Raw genomic sequence first — 26,994 nt, 5'->3', positions numbered from 1 at the left:
GACCTGAAAGAATGATTCTTCTTCTTTACAATGGTACCAAATTCATGAAATTCGATGCACAATTAGAGCAGCAATGACCGAATGAATAGAGGTGTTTTGGTCCGCATCAAGCTCATTAAATATGCAAAACATCTCAAGTCATGAATATCACTTGGATGAAAGAAGCCACTTTCTTGGGACCTGCAGTCTGACTGAGAATAATGAAGTTTTGGTTTTGCGCATCCTGATTTTGGTGAGCAGATTTTATTTTTTTAATTCAATTTTCTTCATCATAATCAAAACAGTTGAGCCATTCAAAATATAAAAAGGGAGTCATGTAAGTTTTATTTGGCCGCAGTTATATTTTACTATCAGTACCGACTTCTGAAGGCAGCGAAATGTTATTATGTATGGGCGATGATGGGGGGGGGGGGCGTGACAGCCTGAAAATTTTAGATTTTGTGAGAGTGTCGCTGCCCACTAATTTCCTCCCAAAATCTAGAAATCGTTCTTTTGGTACGTTGAATGGAAGAGTGGGTTATGACCAAACGGGAAGTCGAGACACATTGCCTCCTTAAAAAACGTAATTCAGTGTAATTTCTTGCTATCTTGGTCATAAATCTTCATTGTACATGAATGGAAATATATGTGCTTCTCTTCTATGCAGAGACTACGCTATACTTCTATGTTAGAATGATACACGCCGTATAAGCTAAAACAACAACAACAACAACAGTTATTTAACATTAAGAAGAATTAATTTTCGATCTTTGTTTCGAAGATTGTTTAAATGTTTTATATAACTGGGTCTGGAGAAAAAAGATATATGAACGCATTACTATAGGGTTTTAGTTCAAGAACAGATTCGCGAAAAATCCCTTTAAATTCATTACATTTGTGGATAAAGTCATTATAACATTTTTGGGCGATCAAAAATTATTACATTTGTGGGTAAAGTGCATTTTTACATTTGTGGGTAAAGTGTTATTACATTTGTTGGTAAAGTGTTATTACATTTGTGGGCTTTTATTACATTTGTGGGTGTAACACCCCCCCTCCCGCCGCCTCTTTGAAAAGCGTTTCATTGCCGATGGCACTGTAGCTTCCTTATGCAGGCATGTTTTTCATTTTAACAGCAATGTTATGACACATTTCATGAGAAATAGACTTGATATTGATAAAAACAGTGATTTGCACATATCCCGGAGGTTTGCACATTTCCCGTGAAAATTGTTCATTTGTACATATCCCGTCGTCACGTTTGCAAATTTTGATAAATTTTGACAGATTTGCACAATTCCCGGCGTGGCGTTTGCACAAATACCGTTGTTTGCACAAATCCCGGCGAAATTTTGCACATATACCGCTGTTTGCACATATCCCGGCGTTTGCACATAACACGGCTTCACAGGGGGCAAAAGCCAAAAAAAAAAAAAGTCTTCAATCACAAATGAAGGATTTCGTACCAGAAAAAAATTTGACAAGCAAAAAAAAAAAAAAAAAAAAAGCTTCAAGCTCGTCAGGGGGGGGGGGGGGGGGGCAATAAAGGTATTCAAGATCGTCAGGGGGGGGGGCAAAAAAGGTCTTTCAAGCTTGTCAGGGGGGCAGGGATACGTCCTTTGCATGGGTTGTGGCTAGTCAGGGGGGGGGGGGCAGGCCGCCCCTCTGCCCCCCCCCGTGGGTACGCTAATGCATATCAGTAATCCACAGAAAAGCAAACATAAAACATGAAATTCGATAGATGTATAATTTGACCAATGAATAAATAAAATGAATTACGTATTTCGATTACTGCAGAAATATTGGCAATCGAATGACATATCGCACATTTGAACACAGCTCTCGTTTGGAGCGTGACCTTAGCAATACAATATTTCTACCAGCAGCAATGTATACAAAAGTAGTTTATTGATCGATATTGGAAAAATTGCAGATGTCGTGTGTAATATAAAAAATACAATTTTAGGACGGTTGTTGAATCGCATAGATGCATATCACGGCGAATAGTATGATGTCGGCCAATACATGTATCATTCTTCACTGAACACAACAAATAGATGCAGATGATGAAGGACATATTGATATTTTTCTTCGTTAATGACCATCAACTCTTATTGTGATGTCGACCAGCAATAGTCAGTGATGGGTTATACCATTTTGAGCAGAGTGACAGCAAAGAGGGTTCGTTTATCGGTGCTCTTACTGACGGTCCTCGCCATCTTTAATGCCATCGTCGCCTCCTTGCTACTAAAGAATTCTGCCGATATTCACCAACCGCGGGATTCAAAGAAGAATGTCAAGAATAGTTTCCACTATCACAAGCCCACCGTTGACCTCAAGAAGGCGGACAAGTGGATGTTGGAATTTGCCAACATGTCCCAGAAGGATTCGGTAACCCCATTGCAGAAGGACAACCATGTAGGGCTACCGCCTGGTTGTTGGGACAATAGCACCTTCGTCATCACACTGGTGATATCAAAATTTGAAGCCAGTTCTCGCCGCCAAGCGATCAGGGATTCATGGGCAAGACCGTTCACGGTGGAAAATAATACTGCCCACACCGTCTTCGTGGTGGGCGATTATATAGATTCAAGAACACGCTATGGCATTACTGGATTGACCAATGAAATCATCAAGAATAAGGACATTCTGAAAGGACAGTTCAACCTTGATACAAGGTCCGGTTCCCTGGTATTTCTTGGTCTTCATTGGATTCTACGAAATTGTCATCAGGTCAAATATGTCCTTATTGTCAATGATACCATGTTTGTCAATTACAGGCAATTGTTCAAACTTCTGAAGCATCACAATGTTCACGCCAATAATAGAAAGTTACTGATAGGCAACATTCAAAGAAGCCAAACTCACAAGCCATCTAATTTTAACGTTGTTTCAGAGAAACAGTTCCAATCTACGGATCCTCTAATTCCCATTTCCAGTGCTGGCTTCGTTATGAGTATTGCTGCAGCCAGAGATGTATACAAATTACCCTTGACTAATAACATGTTTCCACTATCAGGCATATTAGGAAGGAAGCAAAATTGGACATTGGTCAATCAGGACAAGCTATTTACCACGACGCACTTATCCTCCAACCCTTGCTTAGTTGATCACATTGTTTCAGCAATTGTACCAGATAATCCAAATGCAATGGTTAAAATAGTGGATCAACTCAGCAACCAATCCTGTCTCATGAACTGCAGAGATCCGGATTTAGACATCGTTCTTCCAAGCGATATCGACAACAAACCTTATTTAGATGAAGTGTTGGAGCTCCAGTTTGGCCATCCAGATATCTGCTTCGCGCCAGGAGGAAACAACCGAGACATATTCATGGTTTTGTTCATTAACTCCTATCCTAGGAACTCAGAGATCCGGAAGGCCATCCGTACAACCTGGGGCTCGGGGCTATCTATCAATGGTGAGTCCATCAGGCTGTTGTTTATCCTCGGAAAGCAAGAAGTGTCAACAGATACAAGTGATGTAAGGAACGAGGTTGTACAGCACCAGGACATTCTCCAAGGGAATTTCATTGATTCCTTTCCGAATCAGACGCTGAAAGTCATCACAGCGCTCCGCTGGATCACCAAGAATTGCGCGCATGCGCGTTATTTGTATGTAGGTGATGAAGATCGTTTCGTAAATTTACGAAGTGTTGTTCGCTACTTGAAAGACCTTCGAAGCAAGGGACAGGCCGGAAAGAGAGTTTACCTTGGTTCGAAAATTTATGGCGACGGAAGATTGTCCGTCAAAACGAAGGGTGGAGTAAACGTGATAAGTTATCAAGTGCATGATGAGCTGTACAGGGGGCGCTACTACCCACCGTTCTGCAGCGCCAGTGGGTACATCTTATCCGCCGATGTGGCGCCTTCTATGTACAGGGTGGCGCTGCGGACGCCTCTTATCGGTATTGCAGATGTCTTCCAAGGAATCATTGCTAAGAGGGTGCTTGTTGAGCCTGTTGGACATCGTGGTTTCAAAACATGGAGTGGGAGATTTGATGTATGTTCTTTGAGGAGTGACGAGACCCTAACTGTTCGTGGGATTACCGCCACGCCCGAAGAGCTATGCAAAGTTTGGGAAACCTTCTCGAATAAGTCAATCTTATGTTGATCACCGAGAAGAGAGATACTTTGAGAGAAAGCAGCTTACATATTGTCCTAAAACTAAAAAAAAAAAAAACTACGAGTAGGATATGAAGGAGAATAATGAAGTTTTGGTTTTGCGCATCCTGATTTTGGTGAGCAGATTTTATTTTTAAATTCAATTTTCTTCATCATAATCAAAACAGTTGAGCCATTCAAAATATAAAAAAGGGAGTCATGTAAGTTTTATTTGGCCGCAGTTATATTTTACTATCAGTACCGACTTCTGAAGGCAGCGAAATGTTATTATGTAAGGGCGATGATGGGGGGAGGGGGGGGGGGCGTGACAGCCTGAAAATTTGGGATTTTGTGAGAGTGTCGCTGCCCACTAATTTCCTCCCAAAATCTAGAAATCGCTCTTTTGGTACGTTGAATGGAAGAGTGGGTTATGACCAAACGGGAAGTCGAGACACATTTCCTCCTTAAAAAACATAATTCAGTGTAATTTCTTGCTATCTTGGTCATAAATTTTCATTGTATATGAATGGAGATATATGTGCTTCTCTTCTATGCAGCCCATCTCAACGTTCATAATGCACGCATGACTGATTGTGCTCCTACCAAATTTTCATTTGATCATGTTGATCGAGCTAATTACGATTTTGAGTGAGTTTTTCTGGCTTTTACTGCCATCTATTCGGAAGGCAAAGTTCATAACTATAATATCCGTCTTTTCTTACTTCATACGAGACCTTATGCCTAAAATATGAATTACGCATGGTCGAGGAAATGTTGAATGAAAACATGCTTAATTTTTACCTTTTCGACAGATCGTTGAAAAACATGCATTTGGTTTTCCAAACAAAGCAGCAGCAAATAAATTGGCCAACGATTTTCATTAAGAAATTTGTTCTAACACCTTTAATCGTAAAGTTCGTTTGCCTGAAGAAATCGGTATGTCTAAACGTAATGCATATTCAAAGATATGTCAAATTGTAGCCTCTTTCCTTGTTTTTTTAAACTAGTCATTAAAACATTATTCAAGGTACAATTGCCTCAGCGCCATTGTTATAGTACGCAACCACAAATTAGTTATCGTTATGATAGGGGAAATAGACTACTTAAAAGTCAAGTCCACCTCAGAAAAATATTGATTTGATTATACTGTATAGGGGAAATCAATCCAGCATAGCGCTGTAAATGTCATCCAAATCGGAAGTGAAATAAGAAAGTAATGACATTTTAAAGTTTTGCTTATTTTTCACAAAATAGTGATATGCATAACCTTAGTGACATGCAAATGAGACAGACGATGATGTCCCTCACTCATTTTTTTTTGTTTTCTACTGCATACAGACCAGGATGTGCATATATCTGTTAAGTGAAATTAAGTGAAACTTTAAAAATCATAACTGTCTATATTTTACATCCGATTTTGATGAAATTTTCAGTGTAAAGCTTGTTGGATTTTTTTCTTTTTATTCAAATCAACTTTTGTTGAGGTGGACTTGTTCTTTAAGTAAAGGTCAAAAAATAAATTTCAAAAAGAGGGCGGCGAGACTGATATGAACTGTAATGTATACCTCATCGATTCAATTTTACTAGCGTAAGATGGATGCTTTTAAGAAAGTAATAGAAAACGTCAGGTGTATAGGCCTAATATTTGTTATCCATACCTGTTTAAATGATGCTATCAGCTGATTGTGTAAAAACCGATTTTAAAGAGAAATTTTAAAGGTCATAATATCAATACTCCACTGAGTAATAAAGTTTTGTAAATGCCATACAGATTTCTATTAGAGTGTTTTTATCATGATAGCCCCGTTCATGTAATATGTTAACTCATGGTATTTAGGATATGCTCATAATTTCAAACTATCTCTAAAAACATGTTCTGGATTTGACTGGTTAGCTTGGATACAATAGTGCCCCCCCCCCCCCCATCAAAAGCTCCTGAATTCTATCACTTAGTTGTCTGTGCAATTATCTCTTTCCTTAATTATTTTAAACTGTTCTCATGATATTCATTTTTAATGGGTTTAGATTATGGTTGTAATTCCAATGCATTGGTTATTCATTGTTCATTGTTATTAAAAACATATACTTGTATTATTTGCATCAAGGGCCTCATGGAAGATTTAATTTTGTTAAATTGGATAACATGTTGAAATATGATTAGATGAATGATCATTACATTATTATTACTGTCAATATCAGTTTTGTTTTAATTTCTCAATTACTATTAACAGTTATGATTGCTATCATTAGGCGTATTGTTACCACTACTACTACTTCTACTACTACTACTACTACTACTACTACTACTACTGCTACTACTACTACTACTACTATTAATACTATCATGTAGTTTTTCATTAGGCCCAAATAGATTACAATGAATTAAATTGTGTACAACTATGTAATCTTAAAGGGGAAGTTCAACCTGAAGATTAGTTTGTTGTAAAAAAACAGCAGAAAAACATAATTATAAACTATTGGTGAAGATTTGAGGAAAACCCATTAAGAATTATTAAGAAATTTATTAGAATTTCAAGTTATGGGTTTGTGACGTCATAAACGAACAGTTACCCCATATTTTGTAATATAGAATGCATAAACTTGTTTTTGCTTATATACTTTTTAGGAAGGAGCGTGAAATGATTTGTGTAGTGATAATATACTGAAGAAACATTAAAAAAGCATATTCAATTTTGTGAGAAAATTACATTTCTTTGATTTTTTGCCAAAGGATATGTAGGAATCTTGCTCGCTAATGAAGTCACAAATCAAGTTATTAATAACTATTATCATTGTCATAATTATTAATAATACTAATAATTATTATTCTAATATTAATTATTATCTTTTTTTCTCAAACCTTCGGCAAAATCTTTTATTTTGTTGGGGCTATTTTTACAATAAAATCTTTGTCAGGGTGAACTCTTCCTTTAAAATTACAAAATGACAGAAATATGTTTTTAGGCCTTTCTGACACAGATTAAAACAAATTGGACAAACAGCTTGAAGCTGACAGAGTAATAATTCTTTCACCGGCTAAGCTATTAGGTGCAATTTGGTGGTGATTTTTCTACCTGATTGCTAAAAAAGCATAAATGCTTGTAAAGAAGCAACCAGAGAATCGACGGCTTAAGATCCTCTCCAAGGACCTGGTAATGAGGATTAATGCCTTACCAAAGGGCACTCGCGCACCAAGTGGGAATCGAACCCGGGTCACCGGAATCCGAAACCCCGCTATACCGACTGAGCTATCGCGCCTCCCTTATTTGTGTCTGTACCGTGAACAGACAAGTAAGAACATGGAGATACAACAGAAAAGGAAAGAGGGAGAGGGATTAATGTTACAAGTGGCAAAGTAAGCCAAAAGTGAATAAAAGGCACAATTTTGGTTTGTCTGGAAATAAAATCTTTAAAAGAGTTCGGCCTTTTTAAAATAAAAAAATCCTACTTTGTGAAAGATTTTGGCATAAAATTTCCCCCCAAAAGATATATATGACATTTTACCCTTTTAACTTCCCCTTTCTTTAGTTTTCACATTTTGCTTGTATTGGTCGTGGAACTTTTTTAATGGGGGGGGGGGGGTCAGTGTATGTGATACAATTACCTACATGATTAGGGAAATGAATGTTTATAACCTAGACGACAATTCCCTCAGCGTCCCGAGGAAAAAAATCAAAGGCCCCAGGTAATTTCTTAATGAACTGATTATGGCCAAAACAGAATGAAATTAGATGCCTTTGCATTTTTAAAAGGAAAAAATATCTATCGTTTGACTGTATCATATTTCACTTAGCAGTGATCATTGACGACAAAATGTCTTCGATCAAGACCCTATAATGAGACATTACCTTTGCATATATAAATGAATTTGACAAAGTTTTAACTGAAAGTCTCAAGGTGAATCTCCGTGGGGGCGGGGGGGGGGGGGGGTGGGCGTGGAAGAGTAGGGTCCATAGGGGGAACAATTTCCGGTCACTCACTGTGCAGTGACCGTGCTGTATATCCGATCCACACTGATCTCCACCACTGATAACCTGAATTTGCTGACACAAAAAGCCGCGCGCTATGCGAGATGAGATGGATGAACTGCAGCTGATCGCATCTCAATTCAGTAGCACTCTCCCCGCGCACTGATCACAGAAGCCACTTCTCTCCAGAGCTGGTTGTGTTCTCGCGTATTGTTCGAAATTTGGAAGATTGAAAATGGGATACTCGACGGACAACAACTCTCGGACAGTTGTCCTGTGTGGAATTTTGCTTGCCCTTACAGCAAGCCTGGTCGCCCTGATCATCGGGTCAGTCAGCCTTGCCAAGTCAAGTCATAGTATTGTGCAGATGAGCGATCTTACAGAGCAATGGTACCGGACACAAAAAGGTAAGTACATCTCAAAATCCGGGGGAGCAAAAAGGGAGGAGTCACAATCATTGTGCTCCTCATACTTGTTGTAAAGAGGAAGTTCACCTAACTAAAAGTTTATTTTAAAACTACCGGGAAAAAATAAGAATTTATTTATTTATTTTTTTAATTTGGAACCTTATGAAGTAATATATTCAAGTCAATGTTCATATACTCTTTCAACATTGCATGGTATAAAATCATATGATATAATATAAAGAGAATAAGAATCGGGGCGGACGAGAGTGAAGTTGACAGAAGAGAAAATAGACTGGAAAATAGTGGAGAGTGGGGATCAAGCGAGCATTTGTCCCATTCGGTCTGTAATATAAATTGCAGGAATTTCGATTTCATATGGTTCATGCCTGAGTTCATGATGACTAAAGTATTTTTTTTCGTCGGGGAGCAGATGCAAAATTATTTTTTGTTGATATACTGAAGGTACAATAAAAACCATTTACATTTTTTTGAGAAAATGACATTTGATTATTGTTTTAATTCACGATACATGCACAGCTGCTCGCATGTGACGTCACAAAAAAATGATATACTTATTCTATAAAAACTTTTTAACCCTTAATGGATTTCCTCAAACCTTCATTTAACAATATTTGTTTATGTTATGTTTTATGTTATTTTTACCAAAAAAATTTTGGTCAGGGTGAACTTCCCCTTAAAACTCTTTCAATATTAGTATTTAAAATGTAGGTAACATTGGTTTTTCAAAAATATTTCAGTTGAGCCAATAACATCATAATCATGATTATTGTAAGAATTAAAAAAAATGTTCACAATGCAACATTAATGTCATCGCCGCTAAAGTCATGTAAATTTATTTCTGAATTGACCTTTACAAAACTTCCAAAATCATATTTAAGTCATTCATGTTTTGCGAAACTCGCAATATGAGTCAGAAATAATAAGAATTATATTCAAATAACTAGAACACAATATTCTGGCACAAAAATCAGGGAAATTATTGTCATTCATGGGGAATGGGGATTCTTTTACCATTTTATTTGATTTTGGAATCAGTTGCCTGAAATAAATCAATCAATGCGTCCGTCTGGCATGCATGTCTGGGTAAAATCCACTGCAGGTCAGACGCGTTAATTGACGGTTCCTACAAAATAATAAGGACCGCCAAACATCCGTCTATTTTACTTCATTGTTGAATTATTTGTTATCATATTAGTCAGCTGGATTATATTGATATTATGACAGACCTTATCTTAAGTTAATCCTCTTTATTTCTGCTATATGGTGTCTCTAATTTTAGCTGGTATACATCCTGGCACTATAAATGCATTTTTGCTAGTACTTTCTGGTGTCATGGGGGTAATTCTCGTCAAATCATTATGTACTTGGTAATGCATTTATTGTCCAGACCAAATGGTGAATTATTATCAAACAACATACTATATAGTAAACTTATATTAATTTATGTCTAGTTATCTGTCATAATTGCTATATTGCCTGAGTGCTGCAAAACTCGATTAAAAATCAAGTCAAATATTTCCTCGCGTTAGCAAAGATCATGCTTATTATAACTGTGCATGTTGATTGAAGGGGGGGGGGGGGATGTGATATTAGTATCATGTCTTACTTATAATACATGTACATGTAGATACCACGTTAAATTAGGAGTTATCAAACACGTTCTTTTTTACACAATCGGATATCATTGAATTAAGTATCACGAGTATTTTTTTTGGGTGAAAATAGGTCTTTGAACTGGATTTTAAGCGCAATAATATTCGTGGGAACCTATTACACTTGAACTAAAACTAGTCCCTAAAGTGACAACATCGGGGATTCGTAATGGGCCATTAACACGAATTCATCGTTTCGCGTCAGTCATGGGAACCCGAAAATGGAATAAAAACAACAGATGTCCCAATGTTCATTTTGATAAATTGTTCTTTTGTCATAAAATACAAATATACGAAATACACATAATAATCAGCTTCTTACTTTTATCATGTTTATTGAGTTAGACATACACGAAACAAAGTTTTTTTTAAGGCTTATATTACTAGTATTTCTTAGTTACTTTAAAAATACTGTATTTTTTCAAATCATATTTGTCTTACGATTTAATGTAATATGTCCTATAAAAGATTTGAAAAGATTTTGAAAATTTTGAAAAAAGGCAAACCCTCAATCTCAAAACAAAAACAAAAGCAAAAACATCTAGTGCCTAGACTTAACCCGAAACTATGATCCCATTCCACGTGGCCTCAAGTAAAATTTCATTTATAAAAGTGTAACTGTCATTTGAGGTCAATGCTGAATTAATAAAAAAAAAAGAGCAACGACTCTTTTGGGGGCAGTGAAGGACATAGGGCCTTATATAACCCGGAGCGATCAGCTGTTAAAGTATTGCAAGTGGCTGACCGAATTTTAACAATGTCATGTTCAAAACAACTTTACCTTCATATTTCATATCCCGTATTGATATTCCCAAAAGCTATGTACCAACATGGGATTCTTGGTAGGCCTAATATTTCCTTGGTTATTTTAGTCGGGTTTAGAAAAAAAGATCGAATTTGACTAGCTTGTTGAAATACATATGTTTTTTCAGACAATATACACTTTTTTTCAAATTCTTGGAATGAAATCTCGTTCCTCTCTCTTTCGCTCTCGAATTGAACAGTTTCTTACGATAATTGAAAGACGATTTTTAAATTCTATAGGGCCTAATAAACACATCGGTTTCATCTTTCAGAACATATTTTTACACTTTAAAGCTTTCAAAAACTCCAAAATGGATTTGGCGCGATTGAGACCGATATTATTAATATTATTTTTTATTATTATCATTATCAATATCATTATTATTGTTAAAAATAAACAAAACAAATTAATAATTAATTACAAATATATGAATTATTATCATAATTAGTATTATTATCAATCATCATCATCATCATTATCATCATCATCATTATTATTATTATCATTATTATTATTTATTATCATTATCATAATTTTTTGTTATAATGTTTAGGGCCTTACATAAAAAGAGTGTTTAGTAATTAACTGACGGGATTCACACTTGGTGAATATAAGATAAATCAATCAACCGATGTAATGTTCTATCTGCTTATCTTTCTGTAAAACTTTTATGTTTTTCATGTTTACAAGAACATATCAACACTATCGCTCAGCAATCCTTCCGTTTATTCTCTTTTTTTGTAGATAAAATATGAATACAAAGAAATGAACCAATGGCGTGGGGAGTAAATAGCCAGTTCGTAGTTCCATTCTGCGCATGATCAGAAGATTCTGCGCATGATCAGAGAAAGGTCATTTGTACTAAAGTGACATGGTAGTTTAAAATCTAATGAGATAAGCACCAACTTTGATGTCCTGATTAATCATATATTCTTTTGAATTGTGTTTTTCATTCACATCCACAAAGAGCAAACAATGAGTCCACGAACGACTGGTATTTCACAGTTTGTCATGTACATTGGACAGCATGCTATAATATGCATTCAAAGTAGAAATACAACAAATACCTTCATGGAGTGTTTACTGGTGTGCTATTCTAGTCACCTGGACTATTCAATTTCTTCATCCTGCTATGTAAGGCATGCATACGTAATATCTTGCTTTGAAATCTGCCTATCACAATGAAATAAATGAAAGGTCATTTGACCAAAATTGTCCATGAAGTAACTACGAACTGGTCTATTGGCATGTAGGCCTACATTGAAAGTGCACCAGGAATACGCATCATCAGTACGTTGAGGGTTGGAAGGAAATTAGCATAATTACATGCAAGAAAACCGCATCTGAAGTGACTACATTGCTTCAAGGTTTTGTTTGATTAAAATATCTACTCCCGCCCGATGAGGGACTCGAACCCGCGACCCTCAGATTAAAAGTATGATGCTCTACCAACTGAGCTAACCGGGCTCTAGGGGCAAATGATAATTCTAATTGTGTCTACAAAAATAGTGAGCTGAAATATCCCGACTCCCATTTTATGCTCGAACAATGTGAAATATTTTGGTGTGGTTATCGAATTTCTAAGATCATGATACTGAACTAAAAGGAAAGGGTTTTGGTGCAGACGTGCCCCCGTTATTCCATGGATATCGCCATTGTTCCCCTTTCTAACAAAAAGTACCTTCCCCTTTTGAAATGAAAACCATTCCTATGTCATTCATATTATTGTGAAGAAATCAAACCTCCATGTTTAATGATAAACCTTTTCTGGGGGAGGGGGGGTGTTTCTCTACATATCTCCCCTCTTTGAATTTACTGGATCCAACAGAGGTAAATGTCTTCGACGATGGGTTATTATCTAGTTGATTTGTATACATAATGATTTAGGCAGGTGCAGATCCATTAAAAAAGGCCGAATGAGCCTTACCCCTCCTCCTTGAAAGAGAGAGAGACAGAGAGAGGTGGAGAGAGAGAGATGAAGGAAAAGGAAAAGAAAAACATAAGAAAAATGAAGAGGGGAACAAAGAGTAAAAGACATCCTGATAATACGGCCCTGAACCCCTTCCCCATGGGAAAATAGCCAAGTGGTAAAAGGAAACACACATTTTCAAAGAGTCGGGGCAGAAACGGCCTCGCTGCTTGCTAACCATTCAAATAATAAAGAGATAGCAAGGAAATGGAAAAGTAAAAGAAGGTAAAGGGAAGAAAAAGAGAAAGAAATATTGTGTGAGATACGGCGTCCTGTTCGTCATTAGATCCCGTATTTAGGTCTCAATATAAAAATTAAGCTCGCGCTTCGCGCTTGTATTTTTCTTTTTACTGCTAAAAAAATGCGTCAAATTCTAATAAGTGAGCCTATAATGTCATGAAGTAATCAATTCACATGCATGTTCTTATGTTGTGAATTAACATTTATGATGCTAAGTTTAAGGCATCAAAAACAAAGCTCTCAAAAGTTTTGCATTGTATGATAATTTCATGAAAATTAGAATGTATCGCCCGATGAGGGACTCGAACCCGCGACCCTCAGATGCTCTACCGACTGAGCTAACCGGGCTTAAGTTAGGTTAATATGATGATGGGTCAAATTCTAATAAGTGAGCCGATAATGTCATTAAGTAATCAATTCACATGTTGTGAATTGCTTAATCGTAAAGACAAACAGTGTCCGATTGTTCCAAAAACAAGGAAATTGGCAATATCTCAACTTTTTTTTAAAACTTAGAGTACTTCACAATTAATATATCTACAATAATTTAAACTTTTTATAATTCTATGCATGATCTGAGACGAAATGAAGGCGTATTTTTAGATTGAAACAAATGGACGTTTGTAAAGACTAGACGTTAAAAAAATGAAACAATTTCCGGAAGTTTTGCATATCATGATTTTCATGAAAAAATGATAACCATCGCCCGATGAGGGACTCGAACCCGCGACCCTCAGATTAAAAGTCTGATGCTCTACCGACTGAGATAACCGGGCTTGAGTTGGATTAACATTATCCTAGGTCAAATTCAAATTAGCCATTTATGTCATAAAGTAATTAATTCAAATATGTCATGATTTGAGATATTAAATCGCAAAACACTACTATAATCTGTAAGATGGTGTGACTCTCATATACGAACGTTGAAAAATAACCAGTATTATCTTGTTTAGATTTGTCGTTCAATGAAAATCTTTTTAATTATAAAGTCTACAATAATTTAGATTATTTGGTATTTCATTATTTACAATACTTTCATACTTTTCATATAACAAATAATGAGTTCGAAGCAAATTTGCAGAGTTTTTACAATAAAGTTAAAAATTTATGAAGATTAGAATTAGATGTAAAAAAAGTAAAACGCTTTCGAAAATGTTGCATTGTTTCATAATTTCATGAAAAATGATAAACATCACCCGATGAGGGACTCGAACCCGCGACCCTCAGATTAAAAGTCTGATGCTCTACCGACTGAGCTAACCGGGTTGTTGTATAGATATAGATTTTAAAAGGATCGAATTCAGATAAGTGAGCCGATTATGTCATTAAGTAATTACTTCACAAACTCTTAATGTTTTAAAACATTTCATCTCAAATACTATCGATAATCTAAAACATGGTTTAACTCTTCTATGAACAATAGAAATTGCATGTATTTGTTTAGACATGTCATTCAATAAAGAGCTTCTTAATTATTAAGTCTATACATTAATGTTAATTATTTGGTATTTCATTATTTATAATACTTTAAACAATTCGTATTACAAATAAGTTGAGGCTGATTAACAGGGTTTTTACAATAAAGTTCAAAATTTATGAAGATAAGACTTAGACGTCAAATAAGTAAAAGGCCTTTGAAAATTTTGCATTGTTTCATAACTCTCATGAAAAATGATAAACATCGCCCGATGAGGGACTCGAACCCGCGACCCTCAGATTAAAAGTCTGATGCTCTACCGACTGAGCTAACCGGGCTTGCGTTAGTTGTGTATTAACATGACTCAAATTCTAATTAGTGAGCTAATAAGTTCACACTTCCTTTTTTTATCATTTAATCGCAAAACTTACCTATGAAATCTAAAATAGCGATCGCTTGTTTCATGAAAAATGAAATTTGTTCATGGAACATTAAATAAAGAGCCTCTCAGTCATTAAATCTCAAACAATAACTATCATAATTCAAATAATGAGTTGAGGCGAATTCTTAGAATGAAATATATGAACATTATTTTCATCAAGATTTGATATCGAAAAAGATAAGGCATTTGAAAGTTTTGCATTGTATAAATGAAATGTAGATTAGATTTAGATGTCAAAAACGTAAAAGGCTTGTATCATAACTTTCATGAAAATGGCAACCATCGCCCGATGAGGGACTCGAACCCGCGACCCTCAGATTAAAAGTCTGATGCTCTACCGACTGAGCTAACCGGGCTTGTTGTAGATATGTATACATTTTAACTGGATCGAATTCAGATAAGTGAGCCGATTATGTCATTAAGTAATTAGTTCACAAACTCTTAATGTTTTGAAACATTTCATCTCAAATACTTTCGATAATCAAAACATGTTTTAACTCTTCTATGAACAATAGAAATTGCAAGTATTTATTTAGACTTGTCATTCAACAAAGATCTTCTCAATTATGAATTCTATATAAATAAATGTTAATTATTTGGTATTTCATTTTTATAATGCTTTAAACATTTCGTATACAAAAGTTGAGGCTAATTAATAGAGTTTTTGCAATAAGAAAGCTCAAAATGTATCATGACTAAGTTTAGATGTCAAAAATTCAAAATGCTTTCAAAGTTCTAGCATGCTCTTCGTAAAGAAAAAAGTACTAACCATCGCCCGATGAGGGACTCGAACCTGCGACCCTCAGCTTAAAAGTCTGATGCTCTACCGACTGAGCTAACCGGGCTTGAGATAGTTGTGTATCAACATGACTCAAATTCTAATAAGTGATCTAATGATGTCCTTGATTATTAGTTCACATTTTCTTAGGTTTTTTATATTTCATCGCAAAATTTACCTACAAATCTAAGATAGAGATATATTGTTTCATGAACGAAGAAATTTAGTTCATGGAACATTAAATACAGAGCCTCTCAATTATTAAATCTCCAGTAATAATTATTATGTTTTAAATAATGAGTTGAGCCGAATTTTTAGAATGAAATATACAAACATTTATCAAGATTCGATATCGAAAAAGATAAGGCATTTGAAAGTTTTGCATTGCGTAAATAAAATGTAGATTACATTTAGATGTCAAAAACGTAAAAGGCTTGTATCATGACTTTCATAAAAATGGTAAACATCGCCCGATGAGGGACTCGAACCCGCGACCCTCAGATTAAAAGACTGATGCTCTACCGACTGAGCTAACCAGGCTTGCGTTAGTTGTGTATTAACATGACTCAAATTCTAATTAGTGAGCTAATAAGTTCACACTTCCTTTTGTTATATTCAATCGCAAAACTTACCTATGAAATCTAAAATAGCGATCGATTGTTTCATGAAAAATAACATTTGTTCATGGAACATTAAATAATGAGCCTCTCAGTCATTAAATCTCAAACAATAACTATCATAATTCAAATAATGAGTTGAGGCGAATTCTTAGAATGAAATGTATGAACATTATTTTTATCAAGATTTGATGTCGAAAATGATAAGGCATTTGAAATATTTGCATTGTATAAATGAAATGTAGATTAGATTTAGATTAGATTTAGATGTCAAAAACGTAAAAGGTATGTATCATAACTTTCATGAAAATGGTAACCATCGCCCGATGAGGGACTCGAACCCGCGACCCTCAGATTAAAAGTCTGATGCTCTACCGACTGAGCTAACCGGGCTTGTTGTAGCTATGTATACATTTTAACTGGATCGAATTCAGATAAGTGAGCCGATCATGTCATTAAGTAATTAGTTCACAAACTCTTAATGTTTCGAAACATTTCATCTCAAATACTATCGATAATCTAAGGCATGGTTTAACTCTTCTATGAACAATAGAAATTGCATGTATTTGTTTAGACATGTCATTCAATGAAGAGCTTCTTAATTATAAAGTTTATACATTAATGTTAATTATTTGGTATTTCATTATTCATAATACTTTAAACACTTCGTATTGCAAATAAGTTGAGGCTGATTAACAGGGTTTTTACAATAAAGTTCAAAATTTATGAAGATAAGACTTAGACGTCAAATAAGTAAAAGGCCTTTGAAAATTTCGCATTGTTTCATAACTCTCATGAAAAATGATAAACATCGCCCGATGAGGGACTCGAACCCGCGACCCTCAGACTAAAAGACTGATGCTCTACCGACTGAGCTAACCGGGCTTGCGTTAGTTGTGTATTAACATGACTCAAATTCTAATTAGTGAGCTAATAAGTTCACACTTCCTTTTGTTATATTTAATCGCAAAACTTACCTATGAAATCTAAAATAGCGATCGATTGTTTCATGAAAAATAACATTTGTTCATGGTACATTAAATAAAGAGCCTCTCAGTCATTAAATCTCAAACAATAACTATCATAATTCAAATAATGAGTTGAGGCGAATTCTTAGAATGAAATATATGAACATTATTTTTATCAAGATTTGATGTCGAAAAAGATAAGGCATTTGAAATTTTTGCATTGTATAAATGAAATGAAGATTAGATTTAGATGTCAAAAACGTAAAATGCTTGTATCATAACTTTCATGAAAATGGTAACCATTGCCCGATGAGGGACTCGAACCCGCGACCCTCAGATTAAAAGTCTGATGCTCTACCGACTGAGCTAACCGGGCTTGTTGGAGATATTTATACATTTTAACTGGATCGAATTCAGATAAGTGAGCCGATTATGTCATTAATAAATTAGTTCACAAACTCTTCATGTTTTGAAACATTTCATCTCAAATACTATCGATAATCAAAACATGTTTTAACTCTTCTATGAACAATAGAAATTGCATGCATTTATTTAGACTTGTCATTCAACAAAGATCTTCTCAATTATAAATTCTATATACATTAATGTTAATTATTTGGTATTTCATTTTTATAATGTTTTAAACATTTCGTATACAAAAGTTGAGGCTAATTATTAGAGTTTTTGCAATAAGAAAGCTCAACATTTATAATGACTATGTTTAGATGTCAAAAACTCAAAAGGCTTTCAAAGTTCTAGCATGCTCTTCGTACTGAAAAAATACTAACCATCGCCCGATGAGGGACTCGAACCTGCGACCCTCAGCTTAAAAGTCTGATGCTCTACCGACTGAACTAACCGGGCTTCAGATAGTTGTGTATCAACATGACTCAAATTCTAATAAGTGATCTAAGGATGTCCTTGATTATTTAGTTCACATTTTCTTAGTTTTTTTTATATTTCATCGCAAAATTTACCTACAAATCTAAGATAGAGATAGATTGTTTCATGAAAGAACAAATTTTGTTCATGGAACATTAAATACAGAGCCTCTCAATTATTAAATCTCCAGTAATAATTATTATGTTTTACATAATGAGTTGAGCCGAATTTTTAGAATGAAATATACAAACATTAATCAAGATTCGATATCGAAAAAGATAAGGCATTTGAAAGTTTTGCATTGTGTAAATAAAATGTAGATTACATTTAGATGTCAAAAACTTAAAAGGCTTGAATCATGACTTTCATGAAAATGGTAACCATCGCCCGATGAGGGACTTGAACCCGCGACCCTCAGATTAAGAGTCTGATGCTCTACCGACTGAGCTAACCGGGCTTGAGTTAGTTGTGTATTAACATGACTCAAATTCTAATTAGTCAAGTGAGCTAATGAATTATCACTTTTTTTTTAATTTAATCGCAAAACTTACATATGAAATTTAAAATAGCGATCGATTGATTCATAAAAAATGAAATTTGTTCATGGAACATTAAATAAAGAGCCTCTCAGTCATTAAATCTCAAACAATAACTATCATAATTCAAATAATGAGTTAAGGCGAATTCTTAGAATGAAATATATGAACATTATTTTCATCAAGATTTGATATCGAAAAAGATAAGGTATTTGAAAGTTTTACATTTTATAAATGAAATGAAGATTAGATTTAGATGTCAAAAACGTAAAATGCTTGTATCATAACTTTCATGAAAATGGTAACCATTGCCCGATGAGGGACTCGAACCCGCGACCCTCAGATTAAAAGTCTGATGCTCTACCGACTGAGCTAACCGGGCTTGTTGGAGATATTTATACATTTTAACTGGATCGAATTCAGATAAGTGAGCCGATTATGTCATTAATAAATTAGTTCACAAACTCTAAATGTTTTGAAACATTTCATCTCATATACTATCGATAATCAAAACATGTTTTAACTCTTCTATGAACAATAGAAATTGCATGTATTTATTTAGACTTGTCATTCAACAAAGATCTTCTCAATTATAAATTCTATATACATTAATGTGAATTATTTGGTATTTCATTTTTATAATGCTTTAAACATTTCGTATACAAAAGTTGAGGCTAATTAATAGAGTTTTTGGAATAAGAAAGCTCAAAATTAATAATGACTATGTTTAGATGTCAACAAATTCAAAAGGCTTTCAAAGTTCTAGCATGCTCTTCGTACTGAAAAAATACTAACCATCGCCCGATGAGGGACTCGAACCTGCGACCCTCAGCTTAAAAGTCTGATGCTCTACCGACTGAACTAACCGGGCTTCAGATAGTTGTGTATCAACATGACTCAAATTCTAATAAGTGATCTAAGGATGTCCTTGATTATTTAGTTCACATTTTCTTAGTTTTTTTTATATTTCATCGCAAAATTTACCTACAAATCTAAGATAGAGATAGATTGTTTCATGAAAGAACAAATTTTGTTCATGGAACATTAAATACAGAGCCTCTCAATTATTAAATCTCCAGTAATAATTATTATGTTTTACATAATGAGTTGAGCCGAATTTTTAGAATGAAATATACAAACATTAATCAAGATTCGATATCGAAAAAGATAAGGCATTTGAAAGTTTTGCATTGCGTAAATAAAATGTAGATTACATTTAGATGTCAAAAACTTAAAAGGCTTGAATCATGACTTTCATGAAAATGGTAACCATCGCCCGATGAGGGACTTGAACCCGCGACCCTCAGATTAAGAGTCTGATGCTCTACCGACTGAGCTAACCGGGCTTGAGTTAGTTGTGTATTAACATGACTCAAATTCTAATTAGTCAAGTGAGCTAATGAATTATCACTTTTTTTTTAATTTAATCGCAAAACTTACATATGAAATTTAAAATAGCGATCGATTGATTCATAAAAAATGAAATTTGTTCATGGAACATTAAATAAAGAGCCTCTCAGTCATTAAATCTCAAACAATAACTATCATAATTCAAATAATGAGTTAAGGCGAATTCTTAGAATGAAATATATGAACATTATTTTCATCAAGATTTGATATCGAAAAAGATAAGGTATTGAAAGTTTTACATTTTATAAATGAAATGAAGATTAGATTTAGATGTCAAAAACGTAAAATGCTTGTATCATAACTTTCATGAAAATGGTAACCATTGCCCGATGAGGGACTCGAACCCGCGACCCTCAGATTAAAAGTCTGATGCTCTACCGACTGAGCTAACCGGGCTTGTTGGAGATATTTATACATTTTAACTGGATCGAATTCAGATAAGTGAGCCGATTATGTCATTAATAAATTAGTTCACAAACTCTAAATGTTTTGAAACATTTCATCTCATATACTATCGATAATCAAAACATGTTTTAACTCTTCTATGAACAATAGAAATTGCATGTATTTATTTAGACTTGTCATTCAACAAAGATCTTCTCAATTATAAATTCTATATACATTAATGTGAATTATTTGGTATTTCATTTTTATAATGCTTTAAACATTTCGTATACAAAAGTTGAGGCTAATTAATAGAGTTTTTGGAATAAGAAAGCTCAAAATTAATAATGACTATGTTTAGATGTCAACAAATTCAAAAGGCTTTCAAAGTTCTAGCATGCTCTTCGTAAAGAAAAAAATACTAACCATCGCCCGATGAGGGACTCGAAACCGCGACCCTCAGATTAAAAGTCTGATGCTCTACCGACTGAGCTAACCGGGCTTGAGATAGTTGTGTATCAACATGACTCAAATTTTAATAAGTGATCTAATGATGTCCTTGATTATTAGTTCACATTTTCTTACTTTTTTTATATTTCATCGCAAAATCTACCTACAAATCTAAGATAGAGATATTGTTTCATGAAAGAACAAATTTTGTTCATGAAACATTAAATACAGAGCGTCTCAATTATTAAATCTCCAGTAATAATTATCATGTTTTAAATAATGAGTTGAGCCGAATTTTTAGAATGAAATATACGAACATTCATCAAGATTCGATATCGAAAAAGATAAGGCGTTTGAAAATTTTGCATTGCGTAAATAAAATGTAGATTACATTTAGATGTCAAAATCGTAAAAAGGCTTGTATGATGACTTTCATGAAAATGGTAAACATCGCCCGATGAGGGACTCGAACCCGCGACCCTCAGATTAAGAGTCTGATGCTCTACCGACTGAGCTAACCGGGCTTGAGTTAGTTGTGTATTAACATGACTCAAATTCTAATTAGTGAGGTAATGAGTTCTCACTTTTTTTTATATTAATCGCAAAACTTACATATGAAATCTACAACAGCGATCGATTCATTCATAAAAGAACAAATTTTGTTCATGGAATATTAAATACAGAGCCTATCAATTATTAAATCTCCAGTAATAATTATTATGTTTTAAATAATGAGTTGAGCCGAATTTTTAGAATAAAATATACAAACATTTATCAAGATTCGATATCGAAAAAGATAAGGCATTTGAAAGTTATACATTGCGTAAATAAAATGTAGATTACATTTAGATGTCCAAAACGTAAAAGACTTGTATCATGACTTTCATGAAAATGGTAAACATCGCCCGATGAGGGACTCGAACCCGCGACCCTCAGATTAAAAGTCTGATGCTCTACCGACTGAGCTTACCGGGCATGCGTTAGTTGTATATTAACATGACTCAAATTCTAATTCGTGAGCTAATGAGTTTTCACTTTCTTTTCTTATATTTCATCGCAAAATTTACCTACAAATCTAAGGTAGAGATAGATTGTTTCATAAAAGAACAAATTTTGTTCATGGAACATTAAATACAGAGCCTCTCAATTATTAAATCTCCAGTAATAATTATTATGTTTTAAATAATGAGTTGAGCCGAATTTTGAGAATGAAATATACAAACATTTATCAAGATTCGATATCGAAAAAGATAAGGCATTTGAAAATGTTTGCATTGCGTAAAAAAATGTAGATTACATTTAGATGTCAAAAACGTAAAAGGCTTGTAGAATGACTTTCATGAAAATGGTAAACATCGCCCGATGAGGGACTCGAACCTGCGACCCTCAGATTAAGAGTCTGATGCTCTACCAACTGAGCTAACCGGGTATGAGTTAGTAGTGTATTAACATGACTCAAATTCTAATTAGTGAGCTAATGAGTTTTCACTTTCTTTTCTTATATTTCATCGCAAAATTTACCTACAAATCTAAGGTAGAGATAGATTGTTTCATAAAAGAACAAATTTTGTTCATGGAACATTAAATACAGAGCCTCTCAATTATTAAATCTCCAGTAATAATTATTATGTTTTAAATAATGAGTTGAGCCGAATTTTGAGAATGAAATATACAAACATTTATCAAGATTCGATATCGAAAAAGATAAGGCATTTGAAAATGTTTGCATTGCGTAAAAACATGTAGATTACATTTAGATGTCAAAAACGTAAAAGGCTTGTATCATGACTTTCATGAAAATGGTAAACATCGCCCGATGAGGGACTCGAACCCGCGACCCTCAGATTAAGAGTCTGATGCTCTACGAACTGAGCTAACCGGGTATGAGTAAGTAATGTATTAACATGACTCAAATTCTAATTAGTGAGGTAATGAGTTCTCACTTTTTTTTATTTAATCGCAAAACTTACATATGAAATCTAAAATAGCGATCGATTGATTCATAAAAAATAAAATTTGCTCATGGAATATTAAATAAAGAGCCTCTCAGCCATTAAATCTCAAATAATAACTATCATAATTCAAATAATGAGTTGAGGCGAATTCTTAGAATGAATTATATGAACATTATTTTTATATCATGATTAGATATCGAAAAAGAAAAGGCATTTGAAAATTTTACATTGTATAAATGAAATGTAGATTAGATTTAGATTAGATTTAGATGTCAAAAACGTAAGAGGCCTGTATCATAACTTTCATGAAAATGGTAACCATCGCCCGATGAGGGACTTGAACCCGCGACCCTCAGATTAAAAGTCTGATGCTCTACCGACTGAGCTAACCGGGCTTGTTGTAGATATGTATACATTTTAACTGGATCAAATTCAGATAAGTGAGCCGATTATGTCATTAAGAAATTTGTTCACAAACTCTTAATGTTTTGAAATATTTCATCTGAAATACTATCGATAATCAAAACATGTTTTAACTCTTCTATGAACAATAAAAATTGCATGTATTCGTTTAGACTTGTCATTCAACAAAGATCTTCTTAATTATAAATTCTTTATACATTAATGTGAATTATTTGGTATTTCATTTTTATAATGCTTTAAACATTTCAAATACAAAAGTTGAGGCTAATTAATAAAGTTTTTGCAATTAGAAAGCTCAAAATTTATAATGACTATGTTTAGATGTCAAAAACTCAAAAGGCTTTCAAAATTCTAGCATGCTCTTCGTAATGAAAAAAAATACTAACCATCGCCCGATGAGGGACTCGAACCCGCGACCCTCAGATTAAAAGTCTGATGCTCTACCGACTGAGCTTACCGGGTATGAGTTAGAAGTGTATTAACATGACTCAAATTCTAATTAGTGAGCTAATGAGTTTTCACTTTCTTTTCTTATATTTCATCGCAAAATTTACCTACAAATCTAAGGTAGAGATAGATTGTTTCATAAAAGAACAAATTTTGTTCATGGAACATTAAATACAGAGCCTCTCAATTATTAAATCTCCAGTAATAATTATTATGTTTTAAATAATGAGTTGAGCCGAATTTTGAGAATGAAATATACAAACATTTATCAAGATTCGATATCGAAAAAGATAAGGCATTTGAAAATGTTTGCATTGCGTAAGAAAATGTAGATTACATTTAGATGTCAAAAACGTAAAAGGCTTGTATCATGACTTTCATAAAAATGGTAAACATCACCCGATGAGGGACTCGAACCCGCGACCCTCAGATTAAGAGTCTGATGCTCTACCAACTGAGCTAACCGGGTATGAGTTAGTAGTGTATTAACATGACTCAAATTCTAATTAGTGAGCTAATGAGTTTTCACTTTCTTGTCTTATATTTCATCGCAAAATTTACCTACAAATCTAAGGTAGAGATAGATTGTTTCATAAAAGAACAAATTTTGTTCATGGAACATTAAATACAGAGCCTCTCAATTATTAAATCTCCAGTAATAATTATTATGTTTTAAATAATGAGTTGAGCCGAATTTTGAGAATGAAATATACAAACATTTATCAAGATTCGATATCGAAAAAGATAAGGCATTTGAAAATTTTTGCATTGCGTAAAAAAATGTAGATTACATTTAGATGTCAAAAACGTAAAAGGCTTGTATCATGACTTTCATGAAAATGGTAAACATCGCCCGATGAGGGACTCGAACCCGCGACCCTCAGATTAAGAGTCTGATGCTCTACGAACTGAGCTAACCGGGTATGAGTAAGTAATGTATTAACATGACTCAAATTCTAATTAGTGAGGTAATGAGTTCTCACTTTTTTTTATTTAATCGCAAAACTTACATATGAAATCTAAAATAGCGATCGATTGATTCATAAAAAATAAAATTTGCTCATGGAATATTAAATAAAGAGCCTCTCAGCCATTAAATCTCAAATAATAACTATCATAATTCAAATAATGAGTTGAGGCGAATTCTTAGAATGAATTATATGAACATTATTTTTATATCATGATTAGATATCGAAAAAGAAAAGGCATTTGAAAATTTTACATTGTATAAATGAAATGTAGATTAGATTTAGATTAGATTTAGATGTCAAAAACGTAAGAGGCCTGTATCATAACTTTCATGAAAATGGTAACCATCGCCCGATGAGGGACTTGAACCCGCGACCCTCAGATTAAAAGTCTGATGCTCTACCGACTGAGCTAACCGGGCTTGTTGTAGATATGTATACATTTTAACTGGATCAAATTCAGATAAGTGAGCCGATTATGTCATTAAGTAATTTGTTCACAAACTCTTAATGTTTTGAAATATTTCATCTGAAATACTATCGATAATCAAAACATGTTTTAACTCTTCTATGAACAATAAAAATTGCATGTATTCGTTTAGACTTGTCATTCAACAAAGATCTTCTTAATTATAAATTCTTTATACATTAATGTGAATTATTTGGTATTTCATTTTTATAATGCTTTAAACATTTCAAATACAAAAGTTGAGGCTAATTAATAAAGTTTTTGCAATTAGAAAGCTCAAAATTTATAATGACTATGTTTAGATGTCAAAAACTCAAAAGGCTTTCAAAATTCTAGCATGCTCTTCGTAATGAAAAAAAATACTAACCATCGCCCGATGAGGGACTCGAACCCGCGACCCTCAGATTAAAAGTCTGATGCTCTACCGACTGAGCTTACCGGGTATGAGTTAGAAGTGTATTAACATGACTCAAATTCTAATTAGTGAGCTAATGAGTTTTCACTTTCTTTTCTTATATTTCATCGCAAAATTTACCTACAAATCTAAGGTAGAGATAGATTGTTTCATAAAAGAACAAATTTTGTTCATGGAACATTAAATACAGAGCCTCTCAATTATTAAATCTCCAGTAATAATTATTATGTTTTAAATAATGAGTTGAGCCGAATTTTGAGAATGAAATATACAAACATTTATCAAGATTCGATATCGAAAAAGATAAGGCATTTGAAAATGTTTGCATTGCGTAAGAAAATGTAGATTACATTTAGATGTCAAAAACGTAAAAGGCTTGTATCATGACTTTCATAAAAATGGTAAACATCACCCGATGAGGGACTCGAACCCGCGACCCTCAGATTAAGAGTCTGATGCTCTACCAACTGAGCTAACCGGGTATGAGTTAGTAGTGTATTAACATGACTCAAATTCTAATTAGTGAGCTAATGAGTTTTCACTTTCTTGTCTTATATTTCATCGCAAAATTTACCTACAAATCTAAGGTAGAGATAGATTGTTTCATAAAAGAACAAATTTTGTTCATGGAACATTAAATACAGAGCCTCTCAATTATTAAATCTCCAGTAATAATTATTATGTTTTAAATAATGAGTTGAGCCGAATTTTGAGAATGAAATATACAAACATTTATCAAGATTCGATATCGAAAAAGATAAGGCATTTGAAAATTTTTGCATTGCGTAAAAAAATGTAGATTACATTTAGATGTCAAAAACGTAAAAGGCTTGTATCATGACTTTCATGAAAATGGTAAACATCGCCCGATGAGGGACTCGAACCCGCGACCCTCAGATTAAGAGTCTGATGCTCTACGAACTGAGCTAACCGGGTATGAGTAAGTAATGTATTAACATGACTCAAATTCTAATTAGTGAGGTAATGAGTTCTCACTTTTTTTTTATTTAATCGCAAAACTTACATATGAAATCTAAAATAGCGATCGATTGATTCATAAAAAATAAAATTTGCTCATGGAATATTAAATAAAGAGCCTCTCAGCCATTAAATCTCAAATAATAACTATCATAATTCAAATAATGAGTTGAGGCGAATTCTTAGAATGAATTATATGAACATTATTTTCATCATGATTTTATATCGAAAAAGATAAGGCATTTGAAAGTTTTGCATTTTATAAATAAAATGTAGATTAGATTTAGATGTCAAAAACGTAAAAGGCTTGT

General features: G+C 33.8%; 1 protein-coding gene and 18 non-coding genes across 19 annotated transcripts; 1 reads left to right on the top strand and 18 right to left on the bottom strand.

Annotated features, from left to right (window-relative positions):
• Positions 1 to 1,974: 1,974 nt before the first annotated feature.
• On the top strand, positions 1,975 to 4,348 carry LOC135153952 (uncharacterized). Its single transcript, XM_064098908.1, has one exon. The coding sequence runs from the start codon at positions 2,122 to 2,124 to the stop codon at positions 4,090 to 4,092; it is 1,971 nt and encodes a 656-aa protein (XP_063954978.1). The 5' UTR covers positions 1,975 to 2,121; the 3' UTR covers positions 4,093 to 4,348.
• A 9,499-nt stretch (positions 4,349 to 13,847) lies between these two features.
• On the bottom strand, positions 13,848 to 13,920 carry TRNAK-UUU (transfer RNA lysine (anticodon UUU)). The gene has a single exon. It is a non-coding gene; the product is annotated as a tRNA-Lys (tRNA).
• Positions 13,921 to 14,337: 417 nt separating this feature from the next.
• TRNAK-UUU (transfer RNA lysine (anticodon UUU)) lies at positions 14,338 to 14,410 on the bottom strand. Its single transcript has one exon. It is a non-coding gene; the product is annotated as a tRNA-Lys (tRNA).
• A 416-nt stretch (positions 14,411 to 14,826) lies between these two features.
• On the bottom strand, positions 14,827 to 14,899 carry TRNAK-UUU (transfer RNA lysine (anticodon UUU)). Its single transcript has one exon. It is a non-coding gene; the product is annotated as a tRNA-Lys (tRNA).
• Positions 14,900 to 15,286: 387 nt separating this feature from the next.
• On the bottom strand, positions 15,287 to 15,359 carry TRNAK-UUU (transfer RNA lysine (anticodon UUU)). The gene has a single exon. It is a non-coding gene; the product is annotated as a tRNA-Lys (tRNA).
• An 889-nt stretch (positions 15,360 to 16,248) lies between these two features.
• On the bottom strand, positions 16,249 to 16,321 carry TRNAK-UUU (transfer RNA lysine (anticodon UUU)). Its single transcript has one exon. It is a non-coding gene; the product is annotated as a tRNA-Lys (tRNA).
• Positions 16,322 to 16,718: 397 nt separating this feature from the next.
• On the bottom strand, positions 16,719 to 16,791 carry TRNAK-UUU (transfer RNA lysine (anticodon UUU)). The gene has a single exon. It is a non-coding gene; the product is annotated as a tRNA-Lys (tRNA).
• Positions 16,792 to 17,669: 878 nt separating this feature from the next.
• TRNAK-UUU (transfer RNA lysine (anticodon UUU)) lies at positions 17,670 to 17,742 on the bottom strand. The gene has a single exon. It is a non-coding gene; the product is annotated as a tRNA-Lys (tRNA).
• Positions 17,743 to 18,632: 890 nt separating this feature from the next.
• TRNAK-CUU (transfer RNA lysine (anticodon CUU)) lies at positions 18,633 to 18,705 on the bottom strand. Its single transcript has one exon. It is a non-coding gene; the product is annotated as a tRNA-Lys (tRNA).
• A 388-nt stretch (positions 18,706 to 19,093) lies between these two features.
• On the bottom strand, positions 19,094 to 19,166 carry TRNAK-UUU (transfer RNA lysine (anticodon UUU)). Its single transcript has one exon. It is a non-coding gene; the product is annotated as a tRNA-Lys (tRNA).
• An 891-nt stretch (positions 19,167 to 20,057) lies between these two features.
• Positions 20,058 to 20,130, bottom strand: TRNAK-CUU (transfer RNA lysine (anticodon CUU)). Its single transcript has one exon. It is a non-coding gene; the product is annotated as a tRNA-Lys (tRNA).
• Positions 20,131 to 20,517: 387 nt separating this feature from the next.
• On the bottom strand, positions 20,518 to 20,590 carry TRNAK-UUU (transfer RNA lysine (anticodon UUU)). Its single transcript has one exon. It is a non-coding gene; the product is annotated as a tRNA-Lys (tRNA).
• Positions 20,591 to 21,007: 417 nt separating this feature from the next.
• On the bottom strand, positions 21,008 to 21,080 carry TRNAK-UUU (transfer RNA lysine (anticodon UUU)). The gene has a single exon. It is a non-coding gene; the product is annotated as a tRNA-Lys (tRNA).
• Positions 21,081 to 21,479: 399 nt separating this feature from the next.
• Positions 21,480 to 21,552, bottom strand: TRNAK-CUU (transfer RNA lysine (anticodon UUU)). Its single transcript has one exon. It is a non-coding gene; the product is annotated as a tRNA-Lys (tRNA).
• Positions 21,553 to 21,930: 378 nt separating this feature from the next.
• On the bottom strand, positions 21,931 to 22,003 carry TRNAK-UUU (transfer RNA lysine (anticodon UUU)). Its single transcript has one exon. It is a non-coding gene; the product is annotated as a tRNA-Lys (tRNA).
• Positions 22,004 to 23,305: 1,302 nt separating this feature from the next.
• On the bottom strand, positions 23,306 to 23,378 carry TRNAK-UUU (transfer RNA lysine (anticodon UUU)). The gene has a single exon. It is a non-coding gene; the product is annotated as a tRNA-Lys (tRNA).
• Positions 23,379 to 24,249: 871 nt separating this feature from the next.
• TRNAK-CUU (transfer RNA lysine (anticodon CUU)) lies at positions 24,250 to 24,322 on the bottom strand. Its single transcript has one exon. It is a non-coding gene; the product is annotated as a tRNA-Lys (tRNA).
• An 848-nt stretch (positions 24,323 to 25,170) lies between these two features.
• On the bottom strand, positions 25,171 to 25,243 carry TRNAK-UUU (transfer RNA lysine (anticodon UUU)). The gene has a single exon. It is a non-coding gene; the product is annotated as a tRNA-Lys (tRNA).
• An 871-nt stretch (positions 25,244 to 26,114) lies between these two features.
• On the bottom strand, positions 26,115 to 26,187 carry TRNAK-CUU (transfer RNA lysine (anticodon CUU)). The gene has a single exon. It is a non-coding gene; the product is annotated as a tRNA-Lys (tRNA).
• Positions 26,188 to 26,994: the final 807 nt, after the last annotated feature.

Source organism: Lytechinus pictus, chromosome 4, assembly GCF_037042905.1.
Source record: "Lytechinus pictus isolate F3 Inbred chromosome 4, Lp3.0, whole genome shotgun sequence".
In the NCBI taxonomy this organism is placed as follows: domain Eukaryota; kingdom Metazoa; phylum Echinodermata; class Echinoidea; order Temnopleuroida; family Toxopneustidae; genus Lytechinus; species Lytechinus pictus.
This window is presented reverse-complemented; position numbering and strand designations above follow the sequence as displayed.

What these genes read in the sequence shown, in the direction of transcription:
- LOC135153952 (XM_064098908.1), top strand. Translation starts at nt 2,122, where the DNA reads ATGGGTTATACCATTTTGAGCAGAGTGACAGCAAAGAGGGTTCGTTTA.